Below are 16,711 nucleotides of genomic sequence, written 5' to 3' on the forward strand. Positions count from 1 at the left end.
GTTGTGAGCCACCATGTGGTTGCTGGGAATTGAACTCAGGACCTTTGGAAGAGCAGGCAATGCTCTTAACCACTGAGCCATCTCTCCAGCCCCGCCCGCTTATTAGTTTCTTAAAGACAGGGTCTTTCTTGCTTATACAGTTCAGGCTGACCTCAAACTTGTGGTGCCCCTGCCTCTGAGTGCTAGGAACCAGTTGTAAGCCCTCACATCGACATGCCAAGTCACCCTAATACAATACACTCTCCACAACTTTGGACCAAGGTGGCCAGCACCCTTCAACACCTGCCTTCCTCTCCTGAGTCCCAGTCAAGCCTTGGGGAATGGCAAGGCCCTGGGCCTCATCGGAAGGGTGGGAGCTCCACTCATAGGAACCTCAGACCCTCTTACAATTGCCGGTGAGGTTGTATTTAGGAAATGCCAACCCCTACCTGGCAATTTTACATCTATTTGCATCTCTTTGCAGCAAGGCGGGATCACTCCACTTCAATGCGTGAGAAACAAGATCAGAGGGTTGGTAACAGGATGCGTGGATGAATTCACTTAGCAAGTAAAACTAAGAAGCAGCACAGTCTCCAAATAGGAGGCAGTACAGCGTGGGCTCTGAGCCAGGTCCGACCCCCACATCCTGCCCCTTCATCTTCCCTGACTCCTCACTTAGACAGATGGGGTCAAAGAAGCCCTGGAATTTCCTGTTTCCTCCCCTCCCCTCTGCAGAGTGCGACATTGAGGTTCTCATCTCTTTCTCGTGCTCTTAGGCTGGCAAACCTTTGCTTCATCCTTCCCAGTCAGCCAGCTCCCCACACTGTCCTTGGTATGTAATGTGATATTTGTTTTCTGGTCAGCACCCCCTCATCAGATGACAAGCTACCTGGGGGTAGGTACTACACCCAGGTACAAGTCTGCAGTCCCAACATCAGGGAGCTGGTGGACAGAAGGGTAGTTTAGCCGCCTTATCCAGTACCACCCAATGGAGCATCTGGCTGCAGCTTTCAAGTTGAGGCCCTTGCCCCTCGAGGGTGGCCCACCTCCCTATAGTTCCTTTTCCCATAACCGTGGAGGCTTTGGCTATTGCACAAGGACAGAGGGCCCTTCCAGGGCTGACAATATCATGGAACAAATCACCACCATGATACAAGTCTGTGCTGCTGCCATTTCTGTCCCCTAACCACCCACATTTGAAAAGGATGGGGTGAGGCTCCACTTCTCCACAGTGCTGCCTTCCTAGGACTGCGGAAGCCCACAGAGTAGTCCTTCCTCCCATGGGTCCTAAACCACAGCCCTATTATGGCTGAAGGAGCCAGTGCCCAAAAAAGCAATCTGTTGCACCTCCCACATCCTTCCAAGACCCCAGCAGCTCTGCTCCACACTGGGGGGGGGGAGGGCAGTGCTCTCTCCTTTCCATGATCCTGAACTCCTGGTTTCAGTAAGACAGTATTCCCAGCCCTGGGATGCTGGGCTGTTCTGAGTCAGAATCCCACGGACACTGCAGAGAACTGGGTGGCTGCAGCATGTAGCCCAGCTCAAAGGGATGCAGAGGAAGAATGGATACTTACTTACCTTTTATTGAGCACCATGTTCCCAAGCTTCAGGTCTCTGTGCACGATGTTCTTCTGAAAACCAATGGGAAGATGGTTTGCACCAGAAAGCGAGAAGTGGGATGGGGTTCACTTTGGAATATGGAGACTCATCAGGGTCTGGGAAGGCAGGAACCCCTAGGATCTGTCGCCTAGGCCTCATCAAGCATGCGTCTGAAGCAGGTAAGAAGTGGCCTGCCAGTCTCCTCAGCTACTTCTCACCCCATAGCAGCAGCTTATGGGAAAGCCCTTCCTCCTTGCTCCATCAACCACGCCCTGAAGCTGCATCCTGGAGTGGGGGGCAAGGAGCAAGTGCTTCCCTTCTGTGACTGAGTACTCCAGGTTTGGCCAACAGAGCCCTGGATGAGGCTCAAGTACTTCTGCCCTCCACCTTGGGGTACCTGATACCCCAGTTTCCCCAAAGCTCAGACACTCTGTGCACCTGTCTCTTATAGCTATCCTGAACTGGGAGGCTATAACTGAGCCTCTAGACTGACTGGGAATTACTGCCTGGGGCTCTGGTGGCTGCCTCACCCAGAGCAGCAGACATCCCTCCCTCTGGACTCGCGGCTACAAACACAGCTGGTGCAGCCAGGACCAAGCAGTTCTCTGCTGAGCTGCAGTCAGATGGATGCTTTCACTGTGGCACGTGGGGCCCTGGGCCTCACCTGGTGTAGGGCTTCCACCACACGAACCACATCGTAGAAAATGACCACGGTCTCCCGCTCGCTGAGCCTCTTCTCCTTGATGACATAGTGCTGCAGGTTGATGAGGTCGGCAGTCTTGTCGCTGAAGTCGTGTGCACAGAGGCAGTCCAGGACGAGGCAGATGCGTTTCTTCATCTTCCTCACCATCCGACCAGACTCTGTGTCCTCGACCGCTTCACAGGTGCGGTCCTGGGAGGGAAGGAGGGACAGACCAAGGCCAGGGTGTAAGACCCTCCCCTTTAGAGGTCCAGAGGGAAGTGGCTGAATGTCTGTGAGTGGGAAACTGAGACCCAGACAGCCTGACTAGGGTGATGCTCAGCTTCCTGTAGGTCAAACAATAAGCCCAACGCTCTCAAGTTCAATATCTCAGGGCAAGGGAAGGGTCCGCACTGGACATTTAAAGCGAACCGGCCCTCTCAGTCCAGTGCTGCGGCAGTGAGACTGGGCTTTGGGTATAAGCCTCCTACTGTAGTCCCAGTTTCCAGCTACCACCAGCGACGCTTTCATCCCTGGCCAAGAATGCAGATGACTTTGTTTTTCAATTTTTTGAGACAGGGTCTCACTATGTAGTTGCGACTGGCCTAGGACTTGATATGTAGACCAGGCTGGCATCGAACTCACTGAGATCTGTCTGCTAGGATTTAAGTCGTGTGCCACCATCCAGGCATAAGAATGCAGAAGTTTAAGGGTGGTCACTCCCGGAAATCTTCAGGGTACACACAATATCCTGTGTGTGATGGCTGATTCTGGTTGTCAACCTGATTGCACCTGGAACCAGCTAAATGCCACGTGGTGCACTTGTGAGGGATCTTAATCTGATTATTTGAAGCAGGAAGATCAATCTTAAATATGTGCGCCACATTTTCTGGTGGTAACCCATGTAAAAGGACATGGAAGAAGGAAATTGAGGGCCAGGCTCGGTGGATCATGTCTCTAATCCCAGCACTTAAGAGGCAGAAGCAAGCAGATCTCTGAGTTTGAGGCTAGTCTTGTCTACATTTCTAGTTCCAGGTCAGTCAAGACTACATAATGAGATCCTATCTCAAAACACTGAAAAAGGAGAGGGCAACTGCTTTTGCCTGCTCACCCTCACTCTTGCTGCAAGCCCACCCACCCTGCTGCTGCGGCACTCCTTCACCAGTGCCGGAGCTGGGTTTCCCACACAAGCTGAAGACCAGACTGAGACTGAACGACCAGGTTCTCTGCCTTCCTGTCCTCACAGCCATTGCTGGACTACCTGGACGTACATACAGCTTAGGAGCCAGTCAATACACTCCCCTTCTGTTCTGTTTCTTTGAGAACCCTGACTGTGTAAGACAACGGCTCTCTGCATGGCTACTGCGCCACTGAGCAGTCACATAACTGGCAAAGAATACAGTGCTGGCCTCACAGCTCCACCTCATGAGTCTAGTTCCTCATGCATAACGGGGAGCTAGCAATCCCTCCCCCCCTGCTGCAGTCAGGGGTCAGCTGCCACACTGGGCCCGCAGCCCTGGTCACTTTCCTTACTACAAGGAATCCCAAGTGTGACAAAAACAGGTGCAAGTTGAATGCTTGGATCCTGCAGGCCAGAGATAGCCTGGTCATTGTTGCAGGGTCTGAACCCAGTGTCCAACACACAGATGACCATTTAAGGTACTTTTGGTCACCTCTGTTCTGTCATCCAAAGAATACAAATGAAGACCAAGCACATGAGGACACTAAAGTTGCATATGAAGGTATCAGAATCAAGATAACAAAATCAACTTCACCTCCGTTTAAGGAAAATTCTCCAATTTGGAGCTGCCTCTAAGGCAAGGCTAAGAACATGACCTGGACAGGTGTGGATGTGGGTGGGTGTCTCACTGGTACACCAGGCTGCACAGCTGCACTTCAGCCCCATTAGCGTTTTCCACTGCCTTATGCCAGGGATGATGAACAGGTGTCACGGAGCCAGGACTGGCACCTCCTGTTCACTATTGCACATCTGCCTTGCCTACCATCCTGACGGCAGATACCACTGATTCTCCCCTTTCTCTGGGGCTCAGAGACCTGAAATGACTTGCCTGAGGTCACATAAAAGATGCTCAAGGACATCTGCAGAACAACTTAAAATGCCTGGGCAGGCAAAAGGACTCTGGTATAGTCACACTGTGAGAGCTGACAGCAGGGGACCTCAGCTCCAGTCTAGCCTGCCAATCTAGACAACACAGCTGCAAGGAGCATGGAGACAGTGACTTGTGACCAATCCTGGTAGGCTGAAATCACTATGTACTAGAGCAGCTAGCATGGCCCTAGCCTGATTCCAAATCTCCTGCTCAGGTCCTGACAGTCAGTAGAGAAGAAATACTGGGAGTCACCTAGAGTACAGCTCTACCAGAGGCCAGGCAGGGTAAGGAGTTGGGGGCCGCTCACCTGGAAGAGCCCATGGTGATGGACCACGCCGTCCTGTGTGTGCAGCAGGGAGAGCAGCGAGTACTCGGTGTGCAGCAGCATCTTGCCCTGCCTTTCCTCTTGGCTCTCTAGTCCTTGCTCTCCTCTCTCCTCAAGGGTTAGGATCTTTAGGGAAGCACACAAGAAAAAGAGCAGATGCTTTCCTTTACCTGGGAGAGCGGCTGGACGCTCACTTCTGCTGGGTGATACCTGCACCCGACCCCACACAGGCATGCAGGGCTAGCAGCTGCTTTTCTCAACAGCCTGCAATTCACACAGAGCTCTTTAATCAGGAGCTGAGTGAGACTGTAAGAAGACAGAAGAAATGGGGCTACTCATGCTCACGGGTGATGCAGGGGGAAGGCAAAGAGGAGGGACAGCTGCTAGGACAGCCCTGGTCCTGGGGGCCCCGCCTGTGCTTGCTTACCTTCAACTGATAGAAGTCATCTGTGCCGTCTTTCCTCGCCAAACACTGCACAATGCTTGGTACCGGTGAGTTGCCCAGACGGGGACCTATTGCACATAAATCATGAACTTAATTTCCAGCCATCACCACAAGGCCTTCTTCCTAGATGTTCTCTTTAAACCTACCGGGCTGTCCCCAAAACCTTTTGGTGGAGAGTTCTACCTCTTCAAAGTGCAGGAGGACAAATGTACATCTACCTGATATATGCCTGGGTTTTGCCGACATACTCCTCAAAAAGGCTTTCCAGTGTCTAGTGCGGTGCATGCCTGTAACCCTGGCACTCGGGAAGCTCATGCAAGAAGATGACTAGCTTGAGGCCAGCCTGGGCTAAAAACAGTAAGGCCTTTCCTGATGTCACCATCCACAGATCCTCTTCCCATGTGCCCCATCTTGTTCATCTCCTTCAAGTACTCAGCTGAAGTCTTTTTTTCCAAAAAAACACATTCAATTTTGTGAGGGCAGAAGTGCTCTATCTTCGTCACTATCTCCCCACAAGCAGCACAGTGCTATTGCCGGTAGCAGGCACCATCAGGAGCTATTTGCTGAGTGTCTGAAGTTGGGACTAGGCTGTACCTGGAAATCCCAAAGGCTGCTCTAAAGCCAAAGTCTCTCCAAGGCCCTGGTTCCAGAGCCCACAATACCTGCAGTCATGGCCAACAACCTGGACTGATGGGCCTTAGATGCCATGCAGAACATCCCACTGCCCCTCAGCCTGCTGAAAACATTCAGTTCCACAGGGTTTCCATAGTATCCTATAAGAAGTTCAGAGCCAGGCATGGTGGCACTTGTCTTTAATCCCAGCACTTGGGAGGTAAAGGCAGAGTTCTGTGGGTTCAAGGCCAGTCTGGCCTACATAGAGATCCTGTTTCAAAACACCCCTCCCCCAAACTAAATAAATACAGGAAGTTAAGGGAAATTTTATTCAAAAACACTGAAATCAATCATGTCTTTCAAGAAAGTCAAATAGTGCCTTAGCTGGAGGGTCAAGGGTTCTAATGAGGCTTTTTGCCTTTATGAGTGAGCTGACACTCTGGAGTCCTCATCTCGGGGTAGAGCCTGGCTCCTGGTTGGTGTGGTAACAAAAGCTGACAGAGTGACCTCAGTCCTGGGTTTTCCACTGATAGGTCAGGGTCCTGCACAGCTGTGGTGGGCTCCTCACTTTGCTGCTGATAAAAGTCAGAATGAGAGCCCTTGAGCCCTGGCCACCCGCACCCCAGGGTCAGACTTACCCAGGACAAACGGCCCTGCTCTCTTGGCATTATTCCCAGCAATGCCATTCCCTAGAGCCTTGGCCTTGGCCGACGTTTCCCCAGCTCCTCTGTCTGACGCTCTCCGCTTCATTCTCAGTTCTGGACAAGACAGAAAAGATCCTTCCATTGAGTAAACCAACAACTTTCCTTCTATAAACCCAGCCAGTCAATCTAACTTGAGGATATATTACACAGCTGCCCACCCACTCAGGAGGAGCGCCAAGGGCTCCTTTACTACAGGAGTCATCACACAGGGAAGTCAGATGTCCTTGAAGGAAGCAGCCACGACCACACAGCGAGTGAGGGTGGGGCATCTGTGGTGAAGGGGCCAGAGGGATAACAGAAGAGGACAGGGCTGTGTGGGTCCTGAAGACAAACCTCTATGCAATCAGCCCAGGCAGCCCAGCCCCAGCCCTGAGCAGTTGTTCTTAGAGTAGTACCCCCCCCACCTTCAATGCTCACAGTCACAAGACCTGTGGCACCTCCTCCTGCCCACCCAAGGAGTAATGGGCTGGGGTACCCTGATGCTTAATACTTCTTGCCCACAAAGATTGAGGAGTACTGGTCTAAGGTTTGGTATGTAGTCAAGAATGACCTTAAATTTCTTTTAGTTAACAATGAACTATCCATCATGACCACTTGAAAGTATTAGATGCAAGATAAAGTTTTTTTTGTTTTTTAAATAAATACCTTTTTTGATTTCCAGTACAGGGTTTCTGTATAATCCCGGCTGTACTGGAACTCAGATCTGCCTGTCTCCGACTTCCAAGTGCTGGAATTAAAGATATGCACCACTACCGCCCGTCATAAGGAATACTAATTTTTCATTTGTACGTATTTTGCCTGCACATATGTCTGTGGCAGCACATGCTTGCCTGGCGCCTGGTGCCTGTAGAGATCAGAAGAGGATACTGGATCCCTGGAACTAAGTCAAGACAGTTGTGGGCTGCCACGTGGGTGCTGAAAATTAAATCCAGGGCTGGGTGGTGGTGGCACACACCTTTAATCCCAGCACTCGGGAGGCAGAGGCAGGTGGATCTCTGTGAGTTCGATCGAGGCCAGCCTGGTCTACAAAAGCGAGTTCTGCTACTGAGAAACCCTGTCTCAAAAAACAAAAAAAAATTGGACCCAGGTCCAGCAAGTGCTTTCAACTGCTGAGCCATCTCTCTAGCTCTAAGCAACAACCTTAAAAATGGAAGAAAAAAATAAAGAGGGAAGGAAAGAAGGAAGGATTGGGGGTAGTGAGCAATGAGAGCAGGTCACTGTCTCTGCCGATCAATGGGGTTGTAGCTTTCCTGATAACCCATCCCCTCTACGGCTACAGTACAGGGCAAATACAGAGGGCCAGGTTTTGGAAGACATCGGCCTCATGACACAGAGAACAGAAATGTAAGTTCTTGTTCTCCAAGTCAGTACCCTGGTGGGGAGAGCCCAGGTGGAAGGCCCTGTGCACGCTAAAGCTCAAGGGAAAGTTAACAGGGTGGGCTTAGAAAGTGCATTAGCAGTCCTGGGAGAGGGTTCAGGAAAGTAAACGTACAGAGGGCAAAAGCACCAAGTTGCCGAGAGTCCGATGTGAGGCAGGGACTAAGGAGGCCAGGTGGGAGGATTAGTGGCGTGCTAGGAGGGTAACCTTGGCCATTCCCTACAGGGCAGAGAGATACAGAATACCAAACTTCTCTTGTAATTTCCTTTTCCATATAAAAGTAACTGGCATTCCCTGCACCAACACTTAAAAAACAGGCCAACGTGAAAACTAAGGAAGCCTGCTAAACGCCACTCTCCAGACAGCTTCTGTGTCTCCCAGGTTTCCACTGTCACACAAAGCAAGAGAAATCATTGTGAAAATATGAACCACACTCTGATGCCTTTCTGTGGTTTCCTTTCTCTCTATTTTCGGTAGAATTTTATAGTTTGTGAAATATATCCTATTAAAACTGTAAAAAAAAAAAAAGTTAAGCCTAGTGCACATCTTTAATCCCAACACTTAGAAGGCAGAAGAAGCAGGCAGATCTCTGTGAGTTCAAGGCCAGTCTGGTTTAAATAGAGAGTTCCAGGACAGCCAGGGCTGCACAGAAAGACTGTCTCAAAACAGAGCACTTGCCCAGAGTGTCCAAGGCCTTGGGTTCCACCTTCATCATAACAAACACTGAAATAGATTTGAGGTGATACAAGCCCCTGCCATCTTCGGTGGCGGCCTGTGAGATCGGTCATCTCTCACCTTATGGACATCCATCTCCATTCACTTTTCTTATTATGGTCAAACATAAGCCTGTAGATTCAGGCTCTTTTTTTCTTTAAAGTTTAAACCCCAAGGCAGACAAACTGTAAATAGTAGCAGCTCTGCAGAGGAGGGACCAGAAGAGGGGAGGAACAACGCCATGTTACGCCATGTTACGTCAAGGCGCACGGAGCTTAGCTGCACCGCAAACAGCCACTGCGGAGAAGGGAACCTGAGAGAAAGACCAAGGAGACCAAAGTACTAGGAAAAGCAAACTAGGTTCTGGCCAGCACCAGAAAGAAGGAGACAAAGAAATAGTTATTTCTTTGAGTCAGGGCTCAGAGAGGCGGGCAGACCCAGAAGAACCCATGGCAGCTCATAAGGACTGCTTTTGGCATTCTGTTCCCTCTCAGGATAAATGCCAAGAAGCAAGACTGCGGGGTCAAATGGGGTGAAGAATTTTATTTTTATTATTTGCATTTTTATTATTTTCATCATTTTTTCAAATAGTCTTACTCTAGCTCAGTAGTTCCTAACCTTCCTAATGCTGTGACCCTTAAAATAATAATGTTGTTGTGACCCCTAACCATAAAATTATCATCGTTGCTACCTCATAACTGTAATTTTTGCTATTGTTATGAATTGTAATGAAAAATCTGTGTTTTACAATGGTCTTAAATGACCCGTAAAAGGGTCATTCATCCCTCAAAGGGGCTATGACCCACGGGTTGAAAACCACTATGTCTAGCCCATAGTGATTAAGAGTTCACACTACATAGTCCAAGCTGGCTTCAAACTTGTGGTGATACTTTCTCAAGCCCCCAAGTGTTTAGCTTATAACTTGTGAGCCATCATGCCTAGCAGGGTGAATGCTTTTTTCAGAGTTTGACACACAGTAGCAAGCCGCTCCCAACAAGGCTATGGCAACTGCAGTCCCTTAGCCAGCCCGATAGGGAAGGGAATCACAGGTCTGTCTCCAGGACTGCCTCCTTACTCTTGCAAATGACCCATTTCATGAGTAATAAAAGGAATACTTTTGTTTTTACTTCAGTGCTTTGCCTGTATGTACGTCTGTGTGAGGGGTCTGTGTGAGGGTGTCATGTCCCTTAGAATTGGAGTTACAGTCTCAGCTGCCATGTGGGTGCTGAGAATTGAACCTGGGTCCTCCGGAAGAGCAGTCAGTGCTCTTAGACACGGAGCCATCTCTCCAGTCCTGATCGTATTACTTTTAAAGTCATAATTCTTTTTCTTTTTTGTTTTCAACACAGGGTTTCTCTGTGCAGCCCTGAATGTCCTGGAACTTACTCTGTAGACCAGGCCGACCTTGAACTCACAGAGATCCACCTGTCTCTGCCTCCCCAGTGCTGGGATTAAAGGCACCACCAATGCCCGGCATAATGTTTCTTTTTAAATTTCCTTTATTTTGTTCTTCATTTAAAAAACGACTATAGCCGGGCAGTGGTGGCGCACACCTTTAATCCCAGCACTTGGGAGGCAGAGGCAGGTGGATCTCTGTGAGTTTGAGACCAGCCTGGTCTACAAGAGCTAGCTCCAGGACAGGCTCCAAAACCACAGGGAAACCCTGTCTTGAAAAACCAAAAAAAAAAAAAAAAAAAAAAAAAAGTAAAAACGACTACATTCATTATTTATATGAGTGTGTGTGTGTGTGTAGGGATACACGCATAGTGGAGGGTGTGGCATCATGTATAGGGATACACGCATCATGGTAGGTGTGGCATTATGTATAGGGATACACGCATCGTGGCAGGTGTGGCATTATGTATATGAGCACGTGGGTAGGGATACACGCATCGTGACAGGTGTGGCATTGTGTATATGAGCATGTGGGTAGGGATACACACATCGTGGCGGGTGTGGCATTATGTATAGGAATACACACATCGTGGCAGAGGTGGCATTGTGGGAATAAGCGTTCTCCCTCCATCATGTGAGTCTCGGGGACTGAACTCAGCTGGCCTCTGCCCTCCATATTTTATTTCCATGTGGATTAAAGTGTCACTGTTTAAACTGCTATTCAGGGCTGGAGAGATGGCTCAGAGGTTAAGAGCATTGCCTGCTCTTCCAAAGGTCCTGAGTTCAGTTCCCAGGTTCACAACCATCTGTAATGGGGTCTGGTGCCCTCTTCTGGCCTTCAGGCATAACGCAGAAAGAATATTGTATACATAATAAATAAATAAATATTTAAAAAAAAAGAGCTAGTTCCAGAAGCTGCAGCGAAACCCTGTCTCGAGAAAGAAAAAAAAAAACAAAACTGCTATCCAGTAAAATCTGTCTGTTCCTTTAGCCTTTGCTGGTATCCTGAAAAGCTTCCTCATTCTGAGGGTTACAAGGCCTGTCACTGCGAGCTTCTCCTAACGTCCAACAGTCCCCGGATAGAGTGGGAGCCATGGCTAGATTTGGCTATGAACTCTGCCAAAGTAAGTTCATGCTGGAAGAGAGTCACAGAGGCAATGAGGAATGAAACAGCTTTAGAAACACTCTGAGAAGTCAGACGACAGTGTGTGCCAGTGTCCCTGCTCTTTGCTTGGCTAACTCCTAGGTATCGCCAGTGTACACATAACTTCCTCGGAGAAGCCACGCTTGGCAGCTCATTGCCAATAGCTCTCACTTGGTCTCACACTCATGGTGTCCTGTGATTTCCTCCATTACTTCCAGTGATTTGTAACAATGAACTTGTTTTAAGACTGTCACCACCCCTAGAAAAAGCATCTTATATACACATATGAGCCATAGCACTTTGGTAATGAGTTTGATGCCCCCCCCCCCCCCGCTGGTGACGGTTCTTGCCAGGGCCAGCAGCTCTGGTAGTAGTTGGTATCGCTACACTTGGTCCTGTTCTCCTCTGGGGTGCTGGGCCTCCTTTCTTCCACAGTTCCCCTGAGAGCATATCACATCTGTCGAGATGCTGCTGCTTTGCCTACACACAGTCTAGACGCCAGTTTGCTGGGAGCAGCTGTGGCCCAGACAATGAGTGGGCTTAGCCTGACTCCTCCCACCCCACTCAGGATTCAACTCAAGCAAATGGCATGGGAACAGCTCCAAGATGCTGGCAGACAGAAGGATGGGAGCAGATGGGCAGGGAGAGGGAAAGATGCTGGTGGGGAAGAGCTACAAGGGCTGCCTCCCTTCCTCAACATCATTTCCTGCTATTCGGAGCTGACTGAAGCAAAGGAAGCATGGTGAAGAGATGGGGTGGGAAAACTGGAGGACTGGGCTTAACAGACCTCCATGCCCTTGCCCCTATTCCTGCAGATGCCATCCTGACAGGGAGGCCTCCAAGTCTATCTCTAAATGAGCTGTAGAAAGGCTTGTTTGAGTGATCCCACACCTGTGGTGATGGTAACACTATTGGTGACCAAGGTCTCAAAAGGACTTGGGCATTGCCCTCCAGGACAGTTGTCCTCAGCCTGGGGTGGAGACTTCCCCCACCCCTCAGATTTTTGCTTAATGTTGTCCAGGTTGAGGTCCCAGAAGCCCAGGAACTCGACAGTCCCAGTTTTGAAGTTTGTAGAACTTTGAATTTGTCAACTTTCCCACGTTCTGTCCCTGAAAGTTAGTGCCGCACCCCTTAGAATCTCAACCAAAAGCTCAGTGAGGTAAAAACAGGAATTATGGGGTACCCGAGAGGAAGGCACTGAAGAACAACACAGCCCAGCAGCCTCACCAAGCGCAGGTTGTAACTAGAATGGGAATTCTGAAAGCAAGGGGATCTGTGGGCTTTGCTGGGCCTGGGGAATATAAGCGGGCCTCAGCATGAGACAGCTACGAGCAGGTCTGGATAGATAGGGGATGTCCAAGCAGTAGTGTCATCTCACCTTAAAGCCACCAGGCAACATGAGACTTAAGCCACAGCTGTAAGTGATACAGCAGATTCTACAGCTAAAGCTGCCCAGAGCCTACGAGTGTAGGTACACACGGCAGGTACAGAAGGGGTGGGCGGTACCAGAGGCCAGGCACTGATAGCAGATCATGAACACACCTCCACATCTCCAAAGAGAGACAGGCGGTAAAGACAGACGGTACTGAGCTAGGAGCAGTCTCTGTTCCCCCCAGCTCAGTCTGGCCTCAATTCAGTACAGCTAAAAGAACTAAAGCCTGGCTGTAAAGGATCCAGCCACTCACACCCAAAGGGAATCTCCTGCCTCAGTAAGTCTGTATATGGACAGAAAGACACTCAACCTCCTTAACTTTTCTTGTTTGAGATGGGAATCTTTCCATGTTGCCCAGGTTGGTCTTGAACTCCCCAGTTCCAGCAATCTACTTGCTTCAGCCTCTAGAATACCAGAATTACAGACACCTCCCAGCTTGGTCCTAGGGTGTTTTCCCTGAAGAGCCGGGAGGCCCTGCAAACCAATACAATAAAGAAAAGAGTAGGACTGGCCTCCTGGCAAACCACGGTCCTGGGCACTGAATGCTTCCTGTGTGAACATGTGTGTGTGCATGCCCATGAACACAGCAGCTGGGAGCCATTTTTGTCAGCAGTGCCCACTAGTCTATTCCAAACGACTTTGTCTATTCTGCAGGGTCAGGTCAGCCAACAATTTCCTACGCAAGCTGTCTCTGCCAGCAGGTCCAATTCCCACCCTCAAGTTCCAGGCTGTCAAAAAAATAAACCAATAAAAACAAGTGCTCCTTAACTGTGAACTTTTAGTCTTTAACCTCTGGCATTTTCTACTGAAGGCAGGGATTCTACATGTCTACCTTTGTCAGCTGGCCCTGCCCTCAGTTTGAATCTCATTTGCCAAGCATTGGTTAGGAGTCTTTCTTTGGGTTCAGAATCACTCCAGACTCTCCAAGGGGACCAAGAACACTGTGGCAAGAATAATGTATTTTAGTCAAAAAGGACTCGAGTTCCAGCTGACTCATGCCCCGCCTGCTCCCCAGAGCCACAGAGATCAGCAATGTTAGCAACCAAAGTTTGAAGTCAAATGCAGATTCAAACTCAGCCCTGTCATTGGTGATGAGCTCGTGGGCAAGGGCCTTTTTCTGTCTATCCTACAGTTGTCTGCCAGATTAAGTGGGATAACTCACACAAATGGTGTAGCAGAGGACCTGTTGGGATATTTGATAAACTGTGTTATTAGAAGCTTAACTACAGCTGGGTATTGGCATAGTGGCACATGCCTTTAATCCCAACAGAGGCAGGTGGATCTCTGCGAATCTGAGGCCAGCCTGGGCTATACAGTAAGACAAAACAAACAAAAGCTCAACCACAGTAGTGTTGGCTTTCTCCTGTCCAAGGAAAAGCAGACAGTCACTGAACTAAAGAGAGCAGAAGTAGGAGGGACCTCTGGCTTGAGGTGTCGATTCTGCTGTCTCCTGCCTTAGACTACAGGCCCGAATGGTTGATAGCTAGCCTGAGAGCCGTGCTCTACCCATGGGGAAGAGAGAAAGCCTGGGGCTGAGCACAGCTGTGTGTGGTTAACAGGAACACCTGCTCCGGGTTTTGTTTGTTTTTTTGAGACGGTTTCTCTGTAGTTTTGGAGATCTGCCTGCCTCTGCTTCCCGAGTGCTGGGATTAAAGGTGAGTTTGGGATTAAAGGCGTGTGCTACCACTGTCTGGCTGACCTGCTCTGTTGGGTGGAGGCAGAGTATGACATCCTTCACAGAGAAGAGCCACTCTATTCTGCAGGTCAAGACTGGCGTGCCAGCTGACCACACTCCAGACCACAATAAGGGCTCATCCAGGATGATGAAGCCATCTTTGTCAGTTCTGCCATCCGGTTCCAGGCTGGGTACAGAGTGGGGGTTAGGGAAGAACCTGAAATGAAGATACAGTACGTCTAGTCTAAGACCATTCATGTGGAGCAGGGCTGGGAGATGCACATAGCTGGGCTATAAACCTTTCCACTTCCACTATAAAACTTTCTACTTCCTGTAGAGTTAGTTCCAGGTGCACACATTTCTCAAAACAGTCAAAAGTTCTGTGAAATTCACTCCGACTGAGCAAGAGCAAGCTGCAACCTGTCCAAATGGCAGACGCTACTACCCCTGATAACAGCACCAACACCATGGGCCTCCTTAGATAGCACACTTAGCAAAGATGGATTCCTTACTTACTTGTGCTCTTTTTTGGCAAAACTGTGCAAAATAAATCTGTGACAACCATGAATTGAGGTACTGTTTTGATTTAATTTATTTAATGTTATGTATGAGAGTGTCAGATTCCCTGGAACTGAGTTACAGACAGGTGTGAGCTGTCATGTGGGTGCTGGGAATTGAACCCAGTTCCTCTGGAAGGGCAGCTAGAGCTCTTAACCACTGAGCCATCTCTCCAGCCCACTTACTTTTTCTCTTATGATTTTTTTTAATGTATGAGTGCTCTATCTGCACAAACACTTTTACCCCAGAAGAGGACATCAAATCCCACTATAGACAGTTGTGAGCCACCATGTTGTTGCTGGGAACTGAACTCAAGATCTCCATAAGAGCAGCAGTGCTCGTAACCACTGAGCCATCTCTCCAGTTCCGAGTTGAGGTACTTTCGGCAAAATGGGTCTATTTGCTTCAAAAACATCAATGCCAGTTAAAGAAAAGCTAAGGCTGGACCCAGGCATAGAACTACAAGAAAACCTAAGGCTAGACCCAGGCATAGAACTACAAGCACAGAATGCAGGAGGCAGGGTAGGAAGATGAACAGTTCAAGATCAGCAACTCAAGGTCATTCTCGGCCACACAACTCAAGTTCAAAGCCAGACTGTGGACTTGTGAGACCCTGTCTTCAAGAAAAAGAGGAGGGGGGCATACTAAGCTGGGCCTGCTGGTTCACGTCCGTAATCCCAGCACTGGGATAGCTGAGGCAGAAGGACTGTTCTGATCTAAGGTCGAACAGTGAGCTCTAGGCCAACATGAGCTACAATGCCAGTCTTTGCTGGCGGTGTACATTTTAACCCAGGACTTAGGAGACAGAAGCAGGTGGCTCTCTTGAGTTTGACCTACATAGTTGAATTCCAGGCTAGCCAAGTCTACATAGTGAGATATGGTCTCAAAACAGCAAGATAAAAGAAACTAAAGACACACAGCACATAATTCAAGGGGTGAGTCTGGAGAAGAAAGCCACAGAGGACACAGGCAACCAGCAAAGAATAAAGACACCCTCACCCCGTGTGTGTGTGTGTGTGTGTGTGTGTGTGTGTGTGTGTGTGTGTAAGAGAGAGAGAGAGAGAGTTAATGAGTTTTATTTTTACTTATATGCATGTGTATGGGTGTATACCATGTGTGGAAGGTCTCAGAAAAGGGCCTGGATCCTCCATAGCTAGAGTTACAGGCAGTGTGAACCCCTGATGTGGGTGCTGGGAAGCCAGCTCAGGTCCTCTGGAAGAGTAGCCAGTGCTCTTAACCACTGAGCCATCTCTCCAGCCCCAGTTGGGTTTTCTGGGTTACATAAAGGATACAAGTGTTTAGGGGTAGACAAGAGTCAAGATGCTTGGCATGTACTCTCAGAGACACAGGACAAGCCCAACCTGCTGGAATAGCTCCCAAGTCTCAGTCCACAAACTTAAAAGGGCCTGTCTTTGGGTGCATAATTGCAGTGGGAGAACCTGAAACCTCACTCTTGCCTGCCGGAGTCAGCCTGGCGTGAACAGATTTAGTCTTATACAGCCAAGAAAGAAGGGAAAATGAGGACTCTGCAATCTTCAGGCCTACCACCTGGTGGCACATCTCCGCAACGCATCCTCACTAATTCTCAGCACCGAGGGCAGGGTACCCAGCCCACAGCTCTCCTTTCAGCTGATAGGAAAGGATGCAGGGACCACTCCATCAACGACAAGACACTGCCTCTGTCAGCTGGGTAATGGGCCGGACAGACAGAGTTCATCAGGTGGCAACAGCGGCTGGCTGTTGCAGAGGTCCTCCATGACTCCTGGGTTTTAGTCAGAAACCCAAACTCCCAGCAAGGCTGCCAGACCTGGGTTACCTCCCCCACCTCACTGCTCTTACATGACACTAAATGGAGCCCATGAGTCATGGGCGCTGTATGTATCATGAACAGTCTTGCCCTGCCCTTCTCTATGGCCTGCTGTCCTTCTCTATGGCCTGCTGTCCTTCTCTATGGCCTGCTG

At 49.3% G+C, this 16,711-nt stretch overlaps 1 protein-coding gene across 1 annotated transcript in view; it reads right to left on the reverse strand.

Annotated features, from left to right (window-relative positions):
* Nucleotides 1-16,711, reverse strand: part of Stk40 (serine/threonine kinase 40) — a 47,723-nt gene that overhangs the window by 10,853 nt on the left and 20,159 nt on the right. Inside the window, exons 3-7 of the mRNA XM_005353252.3 lie at nt 6,389-6,508; nt 5,121-5,206; nt 4,676-4,819; nt 2,243-2,470; nt 1,558-1,610 (exon numbers count right to left, since the gene is read on the reverse strand). Of these exons, the coding sequence (XP_005353309.1) occupies nt 1,558-1,610; nt 2,243-2,470; nt 4,676-4,819; nt 5,121-5,206; nt 6,389-6,500 (623 nt within the window). The 5' untranslated portion in view covers nt 6,501-6,508. The remainder of the gene's footprint in view (nt 1-1,557; nt 1,611-2,242; nt 2,471-4,675; nt 4,820-5,120; nt 5,207-6,388; nt 6,509-16,711) is intronic.

This window comes from Microtus ochrogaster, chromosome 10, assembly GCF_000317375.1.
Source record: "Microtus ochrogaster isolate Prairie Vole_2 chromosome 10, MicOch1.0, whole genome shotgun sequence".
In the NCBI taxonomy this organism is placed as follows: Eukaryota; Metazoa; Chordata; class Mammalia; order Rodentia; family Cricetidae; genus Microtus; species Microtus ochrogaster.